The sequence below is a fragment of the Microplitis demolitor genome, chromosome 4, assembly GCF_026212275.2.
Source record: "Microplitis demolitor isolate Queensland-Clemson2020A chromosome 4, iyMicDemo2.1a, whole genome shotgun sequence".
Taxonomy (NCBI): Eukaryota; Metazoa; Arthropoda; class Insecta; order Hymenoptera; family Braconidae; genus Microplitis; species Microplitis demolitor.
Window position 1 is genome coordinate 22,644,693 of NC_068548.1, and position 20,626 is coordinate 22,665,318.

Sequence of the window (20,626 nt, forward strand, 5' to 3'; positions counted from 1 at the left end):
AAAAGATAATTCGAGACGACCCGTTTGCGTCGTACACCAGCGACGTCTTGCTCATCTCGTGTTTAAAAAATTGGACCTCATTAATCGTCATACTCTTACATACAATTCCTATACTGAGCTAGTTAATTTATGGATAAATCAATTAATCAACTTAAATAATCTTAAATTACGTCTTTTTTGTATAGCGACACTATTTTTCTTACTAGTGTCCAGTGTAAACTTTCGATGATATGAGCTTTGTTTCCGAAGATCCGGGAGACCAGCCGCCGGCTTAATAAAACCCACCTAGACAAGTTCCTGCTTAAAAATCTTCTCTTTGTGCATACGTTCCATGTGCCGAGCAATGTGCATCTTTTGCTTTGCGCGATAGACGCAGTGAGGACACTGGAACTGCGGTTCCTTGCCGCACTCCCACTTCTGGTGGTTCCTTAAGCTGCTCTTTAGTTTGTAAACGCGCCCGCATGCTGGACAATTGAACCCCTCGGGATTCCCAGTTGTGCTGCCGCCGAAACCTTTGCCAAGTCCGCCACCAGACCGCCACATTATTGACGGGACACTCCAGCGCTGCCATGCCGCCGCCCACTTTAGCCCCGTGATGCTCAGGTCCTCGGCTAGAACACAGGTTTTATTTATTTATTATCTGCTCTTAATAAAATTCATTTTTTACGCATTATTATCAAATCTAGTTTTTTATAAATATATATATTTATATTTATATATATTCTTCAGTACTCAGTGAAAGCCCTCGACTCGGTACTTCAATTTTTTTTAGTTTTTATTTAATACCCGATGCCTCGAGAGTCTGGAGAGTTCTGAAAATTTTCGAATCTCGAGGTTGCGAAAGTAAACTTTGGTAAATTTTTAAAATATTTAATTGATATACATATTTTTTTTTAATTATTAAATAGTCTTGTATTCAAAGTATAAAAAAACCTCGAGAGTCGAACTTGTAAAAGATAAAATTAAATTGATAAAAGGTTAGATCCTACTCTCGAGCCCCAAGCAGCTGTAATTTATCTGCTACAGGCGCAACATTTCGCGAAAGGAGCATCTGAATCGCTTTACTTGATTAATTACTTTCTTTCAACTAAAGCTGTGCAATTGTTCCCTTCATTATACGAGCAATTACAGATTTTTGAAAATTTATTTACAAAAAGTTTTAGACTGTTTTTAAAATTTTGTTTAGAAAGTTAGTGCACATGCCAATTGTATTCAGTTTATTAAGAATTACACTAATTGAGGATTGAAAAAAATAATAGATAGTCTCGTATAAATTTTTATTTAATTCTTGTTAATTTTTTAAAACTAATTCGAGTGAATGCCTCGTCTTCTTTCCTCGAGTGAATTGTCCACTTGCGTTCCCCAGGCACCTAAAAAAAAAAAATTGTTTTAGATGTGTTCCAATTTTTCTCAAGTACCCAACACATAACTTTTCATCAAATAAATTTTCTGGTACTCGTCCACTGATTTCTTGCATCGAAATTTTATGAAACATTTTTAGAGTTTAAAGCCCACATACTTACTCCTCATATTTATTTACATAGATTAGTATTTAATAAAGACATGGGTATCAAATAAATCAATTATTTATTGAGACACACATTAAACTACAAAACGTTGATTCAAATTTAGCCAAAAACACAAAAACAAAAAATAATAATAAAAATGATGATAAATAATTTAAAAAATAAGCGGGAAATTATTTTTGAGCGGCAATTGGAGTATAGGAATGAAGATAATTTTCCATGTTTCCAATTTTATCGGCATGCTGGCGCCTGATGTGTCGCATCCAGTGCGGCTTCCTCTTGCATCTGTGGGGGCAGAACGGGCACTGGAACGTCGGATCCTTGCCGCATTCCCAGCGTATGTGTCGCATCAGCGAGTCCTTTCGCATGTAATTTCTCCCGCACTTTACGCAGGTAAACGGACGATTGTCTTTATTTTTACCCATTAAATTACCTCTGGGTATTTTTATTTGCCCCGCCGGGGTCTTATTATTGACCCACTGGCGCAGCAGCTCGTAATTCTGGAAGATCGCACTTAAATCTGAAATGAAATACAAAATTTTTAGATGAAACAAAGATAATAACAACGACAACAACCCACTGGGTAGTTAAATATATTTTTGATCTCGATTCCACTGCCCACCACCAGACATCCGAGCATTGGATCCTTAGTTGTCCAGAGTTTCGTGCAAACCAAAGTAACAACACACAGCAACTCATCTTAGAATAATCGACACACAGAGACAAGTTTTTTAAGAAAATGCAGGTCGTTTTCAAATCACTACATGCTTTCCTGAAAATCTCCAGAACGTCCGACGACGCCGTCATTAATTTACAAAACGAAATTCATTTATTTGATTTCACTTTTTATTTTTTATAATACAGATGAAAGAATTTTTATGAAAGTGATTCGAAACGTTCATGTCATCTGAAATCAATCATATAATTTTTTGAAATTGTCCGATAAGTAGAAAAATATGAAACATGTTATGTGTGAAAAATAGTTTTATACAATAGATTGTCTGAAGGCATGAAAGCCTGTAATGAAAAAAAAAATTATGTTTTAATTTTGATTATATTGTGAAGGCATATGTATTTGGTGTCGCGCAGAATGTTTCGCGAGTTTGTCGCGACGATAAAATTTTTTATTGCATGTCGGACATGTGTGCTTGGGCTCTTCGACGTGGAGTTTCATGTGAGCGGTCAGGTTGTGTTTGTAAGTAAATTTTCCATTACAGATTCTACACTGATATCTGGGATGTTTTCCGCACTCCATGCGCATGTGACGTCTCAAGCAGGAAGCTCTCCGGTAGACGCGGTTACAATTTGGGCACTTGTACGACGACTGACCTCGAGTCGTTGTCGCCGGCTCGGGAACAGAATTTCTCATCGGCAGATAAATATTCGCCAAGTTTTCAAATCTTGGCTCTGCTTCTGGATTATTCGCCTCCATGGGCCTGAACTCAGGCATACTTTGATACCTTGCTCTGAGCCATGGACCTGAAAAATAAATTTATTTATGAAGTGACTGTTCGAACAAGAGACTGAAAAAATCAAAACCCGTCTTGTTAATTAGACATTTTTTTATAAATTAAATACCAGGAAATCTCAATCTAAATAAAACCTCTCGTCTCATTGATAAATAAAATAATTGATAATTATTTTACTCTCGTTATATTTTTATGACATTTTTATTAAAAAAATAAAACAACAACAATAACATTAGTAATTGACTATCTGTTTAAAAATGGCAACAGTGTAAAACTCTGATAAATATTTAAAAACAATAATTATCATCTAAAATAAGCTCGAGGACTCTGTCGCGATCGGGACTCGCGGTAATAAATCAGACGAAACGTTGCTGCTGCAGTGCGGGGTTTAATTTTTCATCGACTCCCGAAAAGGAGAGATGGATCCGATAATGCCGAAGCAAACTGTGCTTGTGTTTGAATTTAGCGTGACATATTATGCACTCAAACTGTGCTTCCTTCCCGCACTCGAGTCTCTTGTGTCGCTGGAGTGAAATCATTCTCCTGTAATGCCTCCCACAAGCCGCACAAGGATACACTCTGCTGGTATCCTCGTCAGAGTGCTGTTGCTGATGGTCTGCTGAAAAATAAATTCCATTAATTAGTCAGACAACTCTCTTACCACTCGCTATTTCTAAAGCAAGGACTCAGGCTTCAATTAAATTTAAAAAAATACACTCTTTTTTAGAAAATAACCCTCAACAATTTGTTTTTTATTAATTATATTCAAATAATAATAATAATAAAAAAAAAAAATAATAATAATAATAATAATAATAATAAGTAATCACTTATTAAGAATAATAATAATCAATACACTTAAATTATAAATTATAAGCTTTACAAAAAATATAGTTTAAAAAAATGTCAATGGATACTAATAACTTCATACTACTTGTAAGTACAAAAACATGAAAATTAAATTAAAAATTAATTTGTTTAATTAAACGTAAGCGTAATTAATAGAGTTACTAAAAAAGTATAAATAAAAGAAATCAAAGCTTCAATTAAAATGAACTAATGGCAATAATAATAATAACATTAATAGTAATTATATAAAAAAAATGCATAGAGAATGAAATAATAATTACGGGTAATTAATAAAAATAAATCTTTGTCTTATGCATTGATATGATTAAGTGTGAGCATAATTTATAATTTATTCTAGCGAAGCTTGTGAAACCTCGTCGTAGGGCATCTTCTGGTGGTGACGTTTGTAATGGACCGTAAGGTTACCGCGCTGACGAGCTTTGTAGGGACACTCGGGACACTGAAAAGCCGGAGGTTTGCCTCCGCACTCTACCGTCTCATGTCGACGCATTGTGCTCTTCCATCGGTAGCCTTTGCCGCAGAAGCGGCACCGAAATTTACGCTGCTGCTCGTGGGGCAGCCCGACGTAGGTCAGATCCCGCGGCTGCGGCAATACTTCAAAGGAATCTGGAAATACGACCTCGCGGGACGAACGCTCCCGTCTAAGTGAGGTCCCGCTCTCGCTGGCACTCTCGTCCACAGATCTCGGACTGCGACTCTCGTTGCTTGCTGTCGAAAGTGATTTCTTCAGTGAATACTTGCTGGTTTTACTGCCGAAGCTTGAACGCAGAATTGAAATTAGCGCACCCTCTTCTGCAACAATTGCCCGGGCGAAAAAAAATATATTTAAAACAAAATCATAAAATAATAATTGTTTAAGTGAGGAATTAATAAGGGGGGAAGTAACGAAAGAAATAAATTTATAACGTAATAATTAAGTTATGGGAACACTGAGAAAAATAATTTATTTTATAACAAAAAATTTATTAATTTTTTTTTGTTATTTTAAATAAAATAAATGATTTTTTATTTTTAAATATTTTTAAAAATATTTTTTATCGAACTGACTTTTATTTTAAAATAAAATAAATAATTTATAAATAATATTTGTGATGAACATTTTCTCAGTGCGTGGGGACGTTGACAGGACCGACGATCACGATTATGTGCAGTCGATGATGATTGTTATTTTTTTTGTTGCAGGTAGAATGTAAAGAGGATTTAAATTATTTAATTAACATAAATTATAAAAATATATAATTAATTGAATAATAATAATAAATAATAAAACCCATAACCAACCCAACACAAATGATTCAGCCATAGCCCTGGAGATGTGCATATATTTATATGTACCCATGAAAATATTTTAACCAATTTATGAAACAGTGTTTGTTTAAAGAAAGAGTTAATGAGAAATTGAGATAGTGACTCCAGCTGAAACAAACTTAACAATTAAATTACTAATATTAATAATAATTAAATTTCACCATTGGGTTATTTGATAGTTTGATGTATTTACACATTTATTTATAATGATAATAATAATTATAAAAATATAACATAATAAGTATTAACGTTTATGAAGAAGCATGTGCTTGTAGAGGCTGCTATTTTGCAAGCGCTTATGACAAATCGGACACGCGTATTGTTTGTATTGACCGCACTCGTACTGAATGTGCCGCGTTAATGAGCTTTTATTTCTGTAACTCCTGTGGCAGTGAGAACACGGGTAATGTTTACTGGACCCGGCGTTTTCGGATTTGGACTTGAACTTGGACTTAGCACCTGAAACAGAGTATGCAAAAATAATTCAGTAACTGTTCTATGTGGGTTTGTGTTTTCCTGTGGGAATTGATTTAACACAAGCATTAAGAAAAATTTTTTTTAATTTTATTGTGTGATAATTTATTTATGTACTTACAAAAATACATGAGTTTACAAACACTAAAAGCAATAAAACTTTTTCTACTTTTTAAGTTCATTTATTTTTTAAAAGTAGATACGATTGTTTGGATTAAAATAAATGAGTTCGCTAGCTCTAGGAACAAGTGAGATCCTTTGTAAACTTGTCCCAGAAAGAGAATGAACTTCGAATCGCCCCCACTACCGATTATTCCTATTCTACGCACGCGCAGAAAAAAGTGGGAGAACATTTGGTACTGAGAACACCCAGAGTGGGGGTAAAAACCGAAAACACCCGAGGTACACTCTCTTGCTGGGAAAATTTAAGTGTTGTTTTACATTAACACAAATTTAAAATATTATGTAGTATATAATTGACAGCAACATTAGGATAAGTGTGGATTAATAATAAAAAAAAACAAAAAAATCAACGAGAACCTGAAAATAAATTAGTGGCACAAGAGACGACATCTAGGATATAAGGCAGTTGTTTAATTTATTTAAGGGCCGTTGAGACGAACAAAACTCGTTGAACTCGACGTGGTATTAATTAGTGCGTCGACGAGGGAATTTTAAAATGCTGCTCCGCCTGATGCGCCTGGAGTATGAACGCCTTGAAGGCCGCGAACGGGCAGAGTGTGCACTTGAATTGTGGCGGTTCGCACTTATGTTTCAAGTAGTTGCTCCACATTTTGTAGAACTTGCTGCACTTGGTGCAAGTGTAGCCGAGCATTTGATCGCCCATGTACATCTTGCGATAGGCTGGAACCAAACAAAAACAAACCTCTATTAATCTGTAACACAAATCGTCTCAAGGATTAGCAGGTAAATTTTTCCAAACAAGTTATAGCCAAACAGTTCACACGAAAAGATAAACTATTGTTTTAAAATTAATTTTTTACATTAATTTAAATCAATAGATATTTTTAAAACTTAATTACTCAAAAAAAAAAGCACTCTTACAAGCATTTATTTATTTTTTATTTATAGCAAAGCCACTACACTCAGAAAATACAAAACTCACTCTATCCAAGTCTCCTCTAAAACAAAATTACTTTATAAAACCCTCAATTATTTTAATTCTCAATTTTTATTATCAAAATAACATTTACAATTTTGTGAATCTTAAAAATAATTCAAATTTCGTTAACTAAATTATCGAAATAAATTTCTGCTTTGAATTTTCATCTCAAGTTTCCTTTTTTTTTAATATCAAATATACTTTATCATTGACCTTCACCGTCGGGATAACCTCGTTATCCGCAGTGTTCAGCACTTCGACTTTTTGAACATTTTTTCCCACAGCTACCACATCTTGCTCAGATTTCTTCTGTCTAACAGCTTGGGCTTGTCGTTTTTTATTCTGACAATTACGCCTGTGTCTCGGCGACTGCAAATGTCTCCAAAAATTGTTTTTACTCTCCGAATCATAGCAGCAAATATTGCAAATAAATTTCTTCTTGCTTCTTCTAATGCCCTCATCATCAGAGTCCGACTGCGATTGCGCAGCTTTCTTTTCAATCCACTTAACATTTTCATCCTCCGAATCCTCTTCCATTTGGCTCTCAGCTTCTTTCTTCTTCTCGCATTCTCTGTAGTGGTTTATCAGTGAAATGCATGACTTCCTGCACCACTCGCACTGCTTATACATTATCTGCCTGTTATTTTTTTTCTTATTAACCCATACAATTTCAACCTTCTTCTTCTTCTTTTTCTCAACTTTCTCAACTTTCTCAAGTTTCTCTATTTTTTCAACAGCTTCCGACATCACACTTTCTTCACATCTTTCATACTCTAGTGATTCTTCATTTATATATTCCGGTTCCAGTTCTAGTTCTGGTTCTGTTTCCGTTTCTTTAGCAGCCTGAATATTTTTCTGCTCGATCGGAACTTTTATTATTTTAATTACCATCGGAAGAGCTTTAATTTTAGTTTGCCGCCCATCTGAAACAAAATTCAAACAAATAATTTTAATATTTATTCTACACAACATTTTTTTTTTATTTAAATCAAATCATTAAAAAAAGGAGGATACTAAAAGTGAATTTGAAAGTTACATGCATGATTTTAAAATAATTATTACTACCCATAACCTCATTAAACTAAAAAAATTAATAAGTAAACAAATAATAATAAATATAGACATTGAGTAAATAGTTATTTTATTTTTATTAAAAATAACTTGAACAAAATATTACTTTAAGTCATAACATCATTGTAATGATACAATTAACTCTTAAATAAAGTTACAGAAGTCCCAGTAAGGGTTTAAAAATTTTTTCCACTCCTAGCGGCAATTTTTATCAACTCTGGAGCAAAATACTAGTTCTAGTCTTCCCAGAGAGTAATTTGCTTCGGTTTTTACCCCCACCCTTTAAAAATCGGTCTACTCTCACGCTATTGGTTCACATTAACATTAAAAGCCGAAAATTTCCGACGATTCCCGACGGCGACTCTGGAAAAACTTTACATGTTTTTTTTTAAATCGACTAAGATTACTAGAGTTATGTTCTTTTGGGTTTGAAGTCATCCAAAGTCTCGCTTCCTCACGCGCATGCCCAAATAAAGCGAGATAGAAGCTATCTGCGCATGCGTGAGCGAATCTTCTCAACACCATTTTGTTCACTTCTAACTCAAAGAACATCGCCTAAAATAAAGTATTTTTAAAAAATCTACTGCGCATGCGCAAGTTTTGTAATAGTAGGGGGAAGAAATAGTAAAAACGAAATTCAAAATTTTTGCTGGTAAAATTATAAATGTGTGCATAATTGAATGTCATATACAGTCGAGTCTCGTTATGAGTCCGCTCGTTATGAGTCCGTGAACCAGGATTTCCACGGAAGACCTTCCCCCTCCACAACGTGAAAAAAAAATTAATTTCAGAGTCTCGATATGAGACCGTATATTCATGAAAAGAAATTAAGAGTTTATTTATCATATTAGTCCTATTTACATATAAGAAACATAACACTCAAGTCAAACGGACTCATAACGAGATACTGGAAACAATCACGTACACACTCACACACTTAAAAAGTAGGGGAAGTTCAACTCACGACTGTCGTCTGCGCTGACAGAGTGGGGGTACACAAATTCTTAGAATTATATTCCCCTACACCCCTTTATGCGGGTTCATAACGAGACTCGACTGTATTAAAATGTAAAACAAGGGTGTAAAGTTTTAAAGAAATTATTTTAAAAATGAAATATTTGTAGGCATTAAACATTTTCAAAAATATAATGATCTTCAGTAGCATGATGGATGGATTTCAAATGACGTTTTACATGAGACTTGTAATTACTATGGTAGCCGCACAACTCGCACTTGTACCGAGACTTGACATTGCTTTCATGAACATTCTTAATATGTCTGACAATATTTATATTCAAGTGACTTTTGAAGGCACAGAGATAGCATGAGAACATTATTTGATTTGAATCACTGCGCGTATCTAATGCGCAGCAGAGTTTCATGTGACGACTCAAGTGGATTTTCGCTGTGAATATTTTGTTGCAGAATTTGCAAATTAATTTCGACGTTTGTGATCTTGATCCTGTTTTGTATCTTATTTCTTCTATTTCTCCATCTGGGTCCGATTCACTCTCCGGTTCCGGTTGTGGTTGCGGTTGCGTTTCTGCTTTTGGTTCCTCGTCTTCATCGGCGATTTCGATTAATTCTTGCACTTGCAAACCTCCTTCAGGAGAGATATTCAATGGATCTATCACTGGCTCGGATTTCGGTATCGGCACTGGGTCTATTGTTATGTCAACAGATGGCGCGTCTGGCAATTGAACAAGAATTACACCGTATTTAGTAATACTACTTCTGTGGTCAGGTGACTCAAAATCTTCAGTTTCTGAAACAAAACATTGTTCATTCATTAGCTTAAGTTCAATAAGTAATTAACCAACACTCACTAATTATTTAAAATTAATTGTAAGTAAATTTCTACCATGCAGACGGCCACCAAAAAAGAAACAACAGAATTCACAAAAATTTATTCGTAATAAAAGTAATTCAATTTGTGAAAATTTATTATTTTCCTTTTAATACAAATGAAAATAAATATTAATGTATCATAAATAAATAAATTTAATTATTTTGCGTCGTGAGATTATGAACTCTGATAAAATGGCGTTGAAGGCTGTATTTTTGGGTGAATTTTTGCGAACATAAATAGCAATTAAATTTTTTCTGCCCTCCGCACTCGTAATTAATGTGTTTATGAAGACTTTTTTTATTACGGTAACGTTTTCCGCAAACCATACACTCGAATCGAAGAGCCCTCGATACCTGAATCTGACCAGCGCGTGATTGGTAATTAAGACGTAGGAAATCTGCAAGCAAAAAAATTATTATTTCAGTAAATTATTTATTTATTTAGTGGGTAATTTAAAAATAAATATAAAATACATAGAGATGAGTATTAGTATTGAGGTCTGATGCTCAAATTTTGATTTAAATTTGTAACTTTATTGCAAAGTTAAATACATGTTAGATAAATTTTAAAAATTTTAATTATTGATAACTAAATGCTAGGGTTACATTTTAATTATAAATTTTCTTTGGTTTAAACTCTTCACACATTAAATAAGCGGTAAAAAAATGAATATTTGAATTTTGATTTCGAATCTTTGGTTTTCAGGCTGGTTGATTGGCAGGTTCACTTGATGTTGTGCACGGAGAGCAGGTGCTTGAAGAAACTGGCGGGAACTCTGGACTTGTAGGGGCAGTAGCGACATGAGTAGTGGGTGTTGGTGAGCTTACCGCAGCCCATTTTCAAGTGCTTCCTCAGGTTCGAGGCCCACGAGTACATCTGCCCGCAGTGGGGACACACGTGGAGACGAGGCTTCACGATAGGAAATAGCCGCGAGTCTGTAATTAAATTGTCATTTATTATTAGTATTATTAACACACAAATTCCACATGCGCGCTACTGCTCATTTAGTTTATCGGTTTGCGCAGTAAGTAAACGAGCCCCTCATCACTATATTTTTTTTTTATAAAACTTTTTGTTTATAATTATTAGCAGCAATTCCGGCTAGCATCTAACATCGAAGCGCATGCCTCAGGATATTTAAACAACAATAAATTTATTATTTACCGTACGCACGATCGACTCTCGCTGCAGATCTTCAGGTCGTCTGTAAATAATTTATTTTAAAATAAATAACATTCACCTGAAATAAATATTAAATATTTATCAGCCGTAATATTTAACGCGTATTATTATTATTTAAGTTAATAATTATAAAATTATTTAAAATACATAAAACAAATGTCAAAATTTATTTTTAAAATTATTTTACAAAAAAATATTATTGAGTATTTTATAACACTACTTTATGTACATTAAACATGTGTCTCTTGAGATTGCCCTTAAAGTTTGACTTATAAGTGCACAGTGTGCAGTAAAAATTTGGTGGTTTTCCGCAGGCCATTTTTTTATGAAGACGCAGACTCGCGATCCACGTAAATACTCTTCCGCACAAATCGCACGTATACGAGTTACCTAAAATCAAAAAAATTTATTAGTCAGTTAAATAATTGTCAGCTGCAACACTTACATATCTTACAATTACTATCTAAGAAAGATAAATAGTGAAGCATTATTATAGTTGCGAAAACAGATTAAAGAAATTATTCACTTATTTATAAAATTTACTTTTTCGTAATAATTGTAATAAAAAAATCAAATTGTCGTGTTATATAGTACGGTTGTATTGTCAGCGTTACAATTATTTATTTATCGTAAAAAAAAACATCTTAATTAAGAGGAGTGAATTCTGAGAATGTGTTTCTGTAGGCTCCGTTTGTATCTCGTTTTGTGAGGGCAGTAGGGGCAGAATTCGGTGGGGTCTTTTCCGCACTCGACTTTCAGATGGTTCTTCATGTTCCTCAGCCATCGGTACCCTTTGCCGCACTTCGGGCAGTAATAACACCCGGGTCTCTTGTCAAGACACCCCTGGTTATTTGCTCGCCGCGAGTTCCCGATCATCCGCATGCCGCTGATAGATCTCAGCGGGTAAGTCTCCACTCGCGGATACTGATGATGGTAATTCGGCCACATCACTGAAAACAAGAGAACAAAATTTATTAGCAACTGGTCTCATTTTAAAATAATCAAATTTATAATTACAGTACAAAATTCTACTGAAGAAAAGGAGAAAAAGATCTAAATACCTCAGAGTTAAATAGAATTTTTCGTACGGATAATTTTAATTAAATTATTAATATTAATATCTACATAAATAAGTTATATAAATCCTATATATATTTACACGTATTTATCACTGGGATTAATTTAAAATTAATTAGAAGGACTGGGACTAATTGTTATTGTTTTTAATTAAAGGATAACTAATCAGTACTAGTGAAGACATTTTTTCCAGGATGATTATTACGTATATGCTGATAGAGATTTCCCTTCTGCTTAGTCCGGTGTGCACAGTACGGACACTTGAACTGCGGCTCTTTCCCACACTCGTGTCTCGTGTGCCTCACTAGGGTCGCGCGATGCTGGTAGCCTTTGCCACACTGGTCACAGCGATACGAAAATTGGCTCCGCTGTTTGACCATCCACATTGACGCCAAGTTCTTCATCAGAGGCAACACTGAGTACCCAGACCTGCCGCCGACGATGTTCTGCTGCTGACGGCGTTTTACGTTCATCATCAGCGACGGCAGGATATCTGTTCAAGTGTCAGACAAAAAAATAACCGTGTTATTTATCAGCACACTTGACACTTAATTTATAAATCATCTAGCAGGAACAAAAAGGACACTTGGTTTTCATTCATCGATAACTAATAATTAGTATTATTTTAATTATCGTCCTCGGTCTTTCACGCTCGGGTAAAAAATTTAGCTGATGTTAAATTTTTTATAAAATTATCTTATTTAATATTTTCATTATAATTACATTTGGTTGGCTATTAGATTTATATATGTTATTAAATTACATAAATTTAAAAATTTAACAGTTAATTAGAATTGTAGTTGATGGAAAAATAAGGGTGTTAATACAATTTAACCAGCGTCACCGGTTCGTTAGGGTGCAGGGATCTCACGTGCTGGTAAACGTTTGATGTTTTTTTGCTACACAGATGACAGTAGGGACACTTGAACCGTGGCGGCTTTCCGCACTCATATCGATAGTGCGCGAGCATTGAATCTCTACGAGTGTAACTCCAGTTGCATGCAGGACAGTGGTACCTTCCAGTCGTTAAATTTACTGAGTATTCTGGATTCTTTTGCCAGTTTCTCTGACCAAAATCTCCGCAATCCGTTTTGTCGCCACGTAAACCTAAAAATAATATTCACATATGATTAGAATTTTTTTTATTTTTGAAACTTTCGATAATTTTATTTTTTCAGTCATGCGATAATTTATGAATTTTTTTTTTTTTTATTAATATAGGAAATAAATTTTAAAAAATTATAATTCAAGTTTTAAAATTTACAAATACTCTGAAAAAAATTACATTTATTAATTAAACGGTTCTGTAAATCCATGAGTTAATTTTTTTTTTTTTTATTTTTTTTTTACATAAAATTTCACAAAATATTATTATTGTTGATTATAAAAATCAAACAATTTTTCACAAATTGATTATTCAAAATATATAAAATATGGAACAATATCCGGAAAAAATATATGTAGATTTATATGGACCTTAATAATAAAAAAAAAATCAAATCCAAGATCTATGAAAAATACAGGAATTGATTCCCCGCAGATCTGAATTATTTTTTTCGGATATTATTACTTTTGGATTACAATTATCACACAAATCACAAGATATTTATCCACACAATGAAATCAGTATTAATTATTTGTCTAAATAAATTTTCATATCACAAATAAATAAAATAAGTTCGTCTTTTCAGCGACCGCTAATATCACATTAGATTTTCAGTACGTTTGAGTTGGCTATTAATTTAAATTCCATAAAAATTTTCCTTAAGGCCTAATATTAAAAATATCACATAAATTCAAATATTTTGTATCAAAAGGAGTTTTTCCGAAAAAAAAATCACAAACTCGCGGGCAAGTTCAATAATTGGTCGCGTAGTTCTAAAAATAGATAATACTTTTATTAAACAATGAGCAAATAATATATGAGCAGATTTATTGCACGTTCAATAGAAAACTTAAAATTATGGTGCCGAAAAACCGATAAATTGACCAGTGACCGGATTCACACGACACACCTTCCGGGTAAAAATATTTCACCGAAATTACGCGGGAATCAAATTTTATTTAAAATTATGCAGAAACCGTCGAATTTTCAGTAAGAAGCCGAAAACACCGAAATTTTAGGATTCTTAATAAACAGCCCGAAAATTGGCCGATTTTCGGTTTTTTCCAGACCCAATTATCGGTCATTTCTTCGCCCAGCTAATTTTCAGCCTCGTGTTCACCCTGGGCCTTTTTTTAGCCACTTTTCGGCTGAGAAAAAAATTTTTACAATTATTTTGGCTTGAAATTTTTCTACCCGGGATTTAGCGAAATAGTTAAGCTTCAAAAACCTTTTGCTTATAAAAAATGGCGACTTAAGTCATGCAGATAGCAGAAATTAAATAAATAACCCATATGGGCGCCATTTAACAATGAATTTACTGAGCAATGACCAGATTCACACGACAAACTTTGTCAGAATGTTCTAATTTCGAATGTTCCTTGACGTCATCTCTGAAGTGAGCCCTAAAGGAACAGTAGTAACACTTGAATTGCGTTAATTTTTCACACTCATGGTTAATATGATGCGTCAGAATTCTTTTGCTGTTGTACTTCTTCCTGCAGTCGTCATTAGGACACGAGTATTTTCCTTCTGTTTTCTTTGACGGCTTGTACACATCAATAACACTAACATTCTCTCCATTATGAACGCGTGCAATGTGTGACTTTACGTAACAGTTCCATTTTGACCGATACTTGCACAGTGGGCACATGAATCTCGGTGACTTGCCGCAATGGACTAGATGAGTTTTCAAGCAGCCTTTCATTTTGAACACCCGATTACACTCAGAATTCGGGCATGTGTATTTCTTCTTCTTTGTTTCCGCACCGGCTTTATTTGACTCCACTATTTCCGGTAGTACAATAGTCTTCTGATTGCAACCGTAATTTAGAGGATATTCATTTGAGTCAATTACCGATGGCTGTGTAAGTTCTGGCCATTCGGCAAATCTTCGGTACAGTTCATCAGCGACCAATACTTTAGATTTGTAGACTGAAAAATAAGAAAAATCTGTTTTTTTTTTTTGCTGGTATACTTTAGTATTGTGCGCAATTAATTTTTGTGCTGTGCCGGTTTCACACCATTGCTGAAAACACACGTGCTGCACTTTTTTTGCACACAAAATGGTGTAGTTTTAAATCTTGCTGAATTTAGTAATGGCGGGAAAATTTAAAAATTTGAAAAATAAAATAAATTTTTCTGACAGCTAAAAAAATTAGAAATTTTCTGTATGTGTGCGCGACAATTTCTAATTCTTTTTATGAAAAGAAAATTATAAAAATTACTTTTAAATTTTTATATTTTCGCGCCATTATTAAATTTAGCGGGAGAATTTTTAAATCCGCCTTGAAGTTCTAGATCCTGAAAAAAAAAAAATCATTTCTTTGAAATATCATTCTTAAATAATTGTAGTTGATTACTCCAAGTAAATATATCATATATTTAATAAAAATAAATAATTAAAATATGGGAACAGCGTTAATTTTAATTAAAATTTATTTAAAGTTAGAGAAAAGTAAAAAATACAGGCAGACAAATGAAATATTAACAAGTAATTGAATCATCGCATTTTAACGATGTCAACGATCTGAATCTCCTTTCCAGGATGACGTTGGTTCAAGTGTCGCCTTAAATTACTTCTAAAACTGGTCGTAAATCCGCAATACGAGCACATAAAGCGAGGCGCTTGTCCACACTCGTATTTCAAGTGAGTCAATAAAGTTCCTTTGGCTTTATAACTTCTACCGCAATTGTCATTGGGACAGAAGTAATAACCTTTTGTGAGCCCGGGAATACTTCTTACTGACCGTCGTCTTCTCCGTCCACGTAATCCTGCAAAATAAAATTTATTCGTTAGTAAAAATTGATTGGTACTTAAATCTGAACACATACATGCTTGTTAGTGAAAATCAATTTTTAATTCTGAAAAAAAAAAAAAAAAATTGTTGGAAATTTAATAATTACTTTTGTCGACCATATTAAAATTTTTTTTTATTTGTTAGATAAATTACTGGAATTTTAATTGTTAATTTTTAAATTCAAGAGAATTTTTTTATTCCAAATACCTGTTGGTTTCTTTTATAATTAAATTGCAGATGCGCAATTGAATCCTGGTAATCACTTTGGACTCTTGATTTTGAACTAAGTCTGAAAAAAAAAAACTATTTTGGTTACTTAATAAAGAACAGAAATTACCGAGTCAAATAAATATTCACTATTGTGAAAAAAAAAAAAATGAATTTAATTTTGATTGAATTAATTTTTATTTCGCATTATGAAAAAAATACAATAAAATTTTAGTGCTAATTTAATCGGTGGTAAAATGAATTTTTCAAAAAACGCTTGAATAATATTGGATTCTTATAAAAAAAAAAAAATTTGTCCGATATATTTGATACTTATTAAACTAAAAATTTTATATTTCTAATGAGAAAAATTATTTTGTAAATTAATAAAAATTTTTTCGTTCGCAAAATTTTAAATTTCATAAAACAAATTATTGAAATAATTAAAAAGTACTATCATCTATATATATTAATTAACTAATTCATTTTTCGAAGCAATCATTAATTAAAAATTATCTATAAATATTTTACCAATTAATACTCATAACAAACTACATATTTTTACTTTCAATTTCCTTTTTAAAAAAATTCGAACTATCCAAAATAATTAAAATTTTTAACTCCTTTGAAATTCTCATATATTTTTCCCCGCGAAAATATATGTATACACGACAAACAAATTTAACATACATTGGATATAATTTCCATTCATATAAATAAAATTTATTCAAATACAAAAATATCAAGTATAGTCTTTTTAAAATTTCGTCATTTTTCTAATTTTTTTTTGTTTTCAAAATTTCTAGAACATTATTTAGCTACTGATATTGAATTGCTAACTATAATTACTAATTTACTTAGTAGTGTAAATTTTTTTGCAAGGGTTGTACAACTCAATGACGTAATTTTTGAGCCCGTAGTGTCTGGCGCTGACGTGAGCTTTGAGATCGGCCTTGCGATGTGACCTATGATTGCAATAAGGACACTTGAACCTCGGGGGTTTTCCGCACTGGTAATTGTAATGAGTATTGCGATTGCTCTTATCGCTAAAAGTTTTCGTGCAGTTCGGATTCAGGCATGCGTACTTGACGGCTTCTATTTGTAAATCGGATCGCTCTGGGTTAAAATTTTCGCTGTGATCTTCGGTCACCCAAATAATCTGCGTCAGCTCTGTAAAATAAAAATATTATTTTTTATTAATTTATCTAGTAAAAACTTTTTTTTTTTTAAAAGCTAAGTCTACTTATTTATTCACATAAATTTTAAATTACTCCCCATATAATTATTTTGTGCAATAGATTTTTTAAAAGATTTTATTTATAAGAATTTAAATACATCAATTTAAAACATAAATCATAAATATATATTGGGTAAATATTTAACTAGATAATTATATTTTTTATTTTTAGTAAAAATTAAACCGAAGGTCTTTTGCATTCATATTTAATATGATAAAACAAATTATCTTTCCGCATGTATCTGCGATTGCAGTTCGGACACTGGAAATTGCAGGATTTTGTTGTGGGTTTGTCGTAAAGTTCGATAACATTAGTCTTGAGATTCGGGTGAATTCGCTTCGCATGAAGAAGAATATTGTATTTTGTTACAGACTTATATTGGCAGTGAGGGCACATGTATCTCGGAGGTTTCCCGCAGTAATATTTCACGTGTTTATTTCGTGATCCCTCATGTTGAAATACTTTCTGGCAGTTAGCGTTCGGACAATACAAAAACTCCGATTTTGTTCCCGGTCTTCCGGCTACAGAAGTTATTACATTTCCCAGTCTTATTTTTCCTCGAGGAATTACGAAGCCTGAAAAATTTAAACAGAAAAAAATCTGTTAGTTTTAAAATTCATATTTTGTTTTTACTAATGACGATTTATTATTATCAAGTAAAAAAAATCAAAACCTTTTTATTTGAAGCCTGAAAAATAATTTTTTGTTTATGATTAATTTCTATTATGAACAATAAATAAAAATAACATTTTAATATTTAAATTATTTTATTTTTTTTTGTAGTGTCAACTTATAGCTAAAAATTAAATTTCATGTTCGCCATTTTTGTTTTTTGCATTAAAATAAATTTTTTTGATCGACCAATCAGAAACCAGGCCTAGAAAAGATTAACGAAGTGACATAACCTCAAAATTTTAACCATGTGTACAACCTTCATTTTCAAAAAAAAATTTATGAGTAGAAATTAAAACTGAATAAAAAAAATAAAATACAAAACTTTGTACCTGGTCTGGTTTAAAATCTGTAAGTATTTTTAAAAATAAAAAAATAATTTCTGGCGCCCACTAAAACCCTGAAATTTTTCAAAATACTTTTGAAATTTTCTTATTGAGCTTACGCTCGATAAAAAAAAAAAAAAAAAAAAAACGAATTATGAAAGGAATAAAATGGCGTGATGTTTCTTAAAATGATACTTCAGATCAGATTTTCTATGAGTTTTGTAATCGCAGTGCGCACACTTAATGCGCCGTTCTTTGCCGCACTCATACTTGAGGTGAGTTTTCAAACTTGTTGCCAATTTATAAACCCGCTGGCAATTTTTATTCGGACAAATAAAGTCTCCCTTTTTGACACAGGGGTTGTACAACTCAATGACATTAGACTCCAAATCTTTGTGCATTCTTTTTGAGTGTTTTTTTACATTTGACGACTTGTGGGAACGGTAAGCGCAGTACGAGCATTGGTATCTCGGAGGTTTTCCACATTGAAATTTAACATGGCTACTCCAGCCTTTCTTGTTACTAAAAAGGCTGTCGCAATTCGGACACTTCAATTTAGATTTTGTTTTCTTCAATAGTCTTGTTCTGCGATAGGCATTAACGTCCACCCATTCAAATTTTGTATCTGAAAAACAAAAAATATTATTTATTAGAAAAATTTTAATTCTCTTCTTCTCTATAAAAAAAACATAAACGTACAGATTTCCTAAAATTAATTTTTGAAGAAATAGATTTTGAGCATTTGTATGGGGCGTAAAAAAAAGTCCAAAACTTAAGCCAATTCGTAAAAAATTTTATTTAAAATAAATGTCAAAAAAATAAAAAAAACTAAATTTATTAATTTCCACACATATATTTCATGTGAGCATCTAATCCCTTCTTGAATTTGTATCGCTTTGAACAATTCGGACAGACATATGTCCCTATTTCATCAGGGTACGGATTGTACAGTTCGATAACATCTGGCTCGACATCACTGTGCAGTGCCTTTGAATGAGTCCTCACATTTGGCGCCCAATGCGATCTATAATTGCAATGCCCGCACTGATATCTAGGCGGTTTTCCACAGATATATTTAACATGCTTGCGCAGAGTATTTTCGTCCTTGAAAACGCTGTTGCAGTTGACATTTATGCATGGATATTTAATATTATTCACGTTGAAGTTCGACATTCCTGCATGATAATAATCATTGTCGAATCTCCGTAGCATAATTGAGTAGTTTGCCCCTGTAACATCATAATTTATTTGTCAGTAATTTTAATAGGCATTTAGTTTTTTTTTGAATGATTATTGAAAATTCATGCTACCAATTTAACCCCCACATGCTTCCCTTTTTTTAACCTAAAAAATTATCAGTAGAGTAGACTTTTTTATTAACCCGTACTGGTATTTTTAGTTTAATGCCGAGTCTTGGGCTCGAACACTAGACCCATACTGGAGTACGGTAAAATTTATTTAGTAATTTATCAGGCGGATCTCTATTACAGTAATTTACCGCATCTTGCTGTAATTTATCATAAATACGGTATTTCAACAGCAAATTTACGGAAATTACGGTAGAATACGTCAATTTTGCGGTATTTTTACCGTGAGCACCGTATTTTTTTATTTTCATGGTGCAAAACTTCACTTTACGGTCAAATACTGTAGATTTGCCACAATTTCGGAGTAAATTACCGTTACCTTACTGCAAATGGCGGTAAAAATGCCATAATGCTTTCGAATACCGTAAATTACAGTAATTACCGTATTGTGGATCCACCAAGATAACAAAAAAAAAAAATAAGTAAAAAAATAAATAATTTATTTAACACAAATTTTTTATTTCAAACAAAATTATAAAAATTTTAATTAAAATCTTGATAATAAATATTTAATTTTTTATAAATCATTTTTTGGGGAATTTATTAAATTTCATAAAAACATCTTTTCCCGGAGACTTTCTTCAAGTAGGCTTTTAAATTCTGCTTAAAATGACTCTTGAAATGAAAAATCAGGTCATTTCTTTCTCTAAAATATCGTGGGCAATTTGTATTCGGACATGCATAATAATTATTAAGAAAGGATTTAGAGGTAACATTGGATTCAGAGGCAACATTGAATTCAGAGTTGATATTGGATTTAATTCTCTTGAATTTTCTCTTAATTTTTTTAATTTTTTTGCGAATATCAGTATCAGACTTCTTATTGATGTTCCGTACTAGTCTAGATCGCAATTTCAAGCAGCCTTCAGGCACTGGACCATCTTGTTTTTTTTTATCATGACAAAGACTGTAGTGATTATTTCTCAATCTTTCGCTTTTGAATGTTTTATCGCATTTTGGATCG

The 20,626-nt window shown here is 32.6% G+C and overlaps 5 protein-coding genes across 5 annotated transcripts; all 5 read right to left on the minus strand.

Annotated features, from left to right (window-relative positions):
* Positions 1 to 3,887: 3,887 nt before the first annotated feature.
* LOC106694062 (zinc finger protein 32-like) lies at positions 3,888 to 5,168 on the minus strand. Its single transcript, XM_053737952.1, has 2 exons — positions 5,147 to 5,168; positions 3,888 to 4,777 (listed from the first exon to the last, which is right to left on the minus strand). Exons 1-2 carry the CDS (start codon positions 5,166 to 5,168, stop codon positions 4,194 to 4,196), a joined length of 606 nt encoding a protein of 201 aa, XP_053593927.1. The 3' UTR covers positions 3,888 to 4,193.
* Positions 5,169 to 6,717: 1,549 nt separating this feature from the next.
* LOC106694063 (uncharacterized) lies at positions 6,718 to 7,694 on the minus strand. The gene has a single exon (XM_014444132.2). It carries the CDS (start codon positions 7,659 to 7,661, stop codon positions 6,939 to 6,941), a length of 723 nt encoding a protein of 240 aa, XP_014299618.2. The 5' UTR covers positions 7,662 to 7,694; the 3' UTR covers positions 6,718 to 6,938.
* Positions 7,695 to 7,967: 273 nt separating this feature from the next.
* On the minus strand, positions 7,968 to 11,078 carry LOC128667591 (histone-lysine N-methyltransferase PRDM16-like). The gene has a single exon (XM_053738313.1). It carries the CDS (start codon positions 9,629 to 9,631, stop codon positions 8,969 to 8,971), a length of 663 nt encoding a protein of 220 aa, XP_053594288.1. The 5' UTR covers positions 9,632 to 11,078; the 3' UTR covers positions 7,968 to 8,968.
* A 115-nt stretch (positions 11,079 to 11,193) lies between these two features.
* LOC103576327 (zinc finger X-chromosomal protein-like) lies at positions 11,194 to 13,121 on the minus strand. Its single transcript, XM_008556486.3, has 2 exons — positions 12,155 to 13,121; positions 11,194 to 11,822 (listed from the first exon to the last, which is right to left on the minus strand). Exons 1-2 carry the CDS (start codon positions 12,423 to 12,425, stop codon positions 11,521 to 11,523), a joined length of 573 nt encoding a protein of 190 aa, XP_008554708.3. The 5' UTR covers positions 12,426 to 13,121; the 3' UTR covers positions 11,194 to 11,520.
* A 2,585-nt stretch (positions 13,122 to 15,706) lies between these two features.
* Positions 15,707 to 19,507, minus strand: LOC103576382 (zinc finger Y-chromosomal protein 2). Its single transcript, XM_053737953.1, has 6 exons — positions 19,207 to 19,507; positions 18,534 to 18,920; positions 17,481 to 17,872; positions 16,917 to 17,236; positions 16,060 to 16,141; positions 15,707 to 15,826 (listed from the first exon to the last, which is right to left on the minus strand). Exons 1-6 carry the CDS (start codon positions 19,505 to 19,507, stop codon positions 15,794 to 15,796), a joined length of 1,515 nt encoding a protein of 504 aa, XP_053593928.1. The 3' UTR covers positions 15,707 to 15,793.
* Positions 19,508 to 20,626: the final 1,119 nt, after the last annotated feature.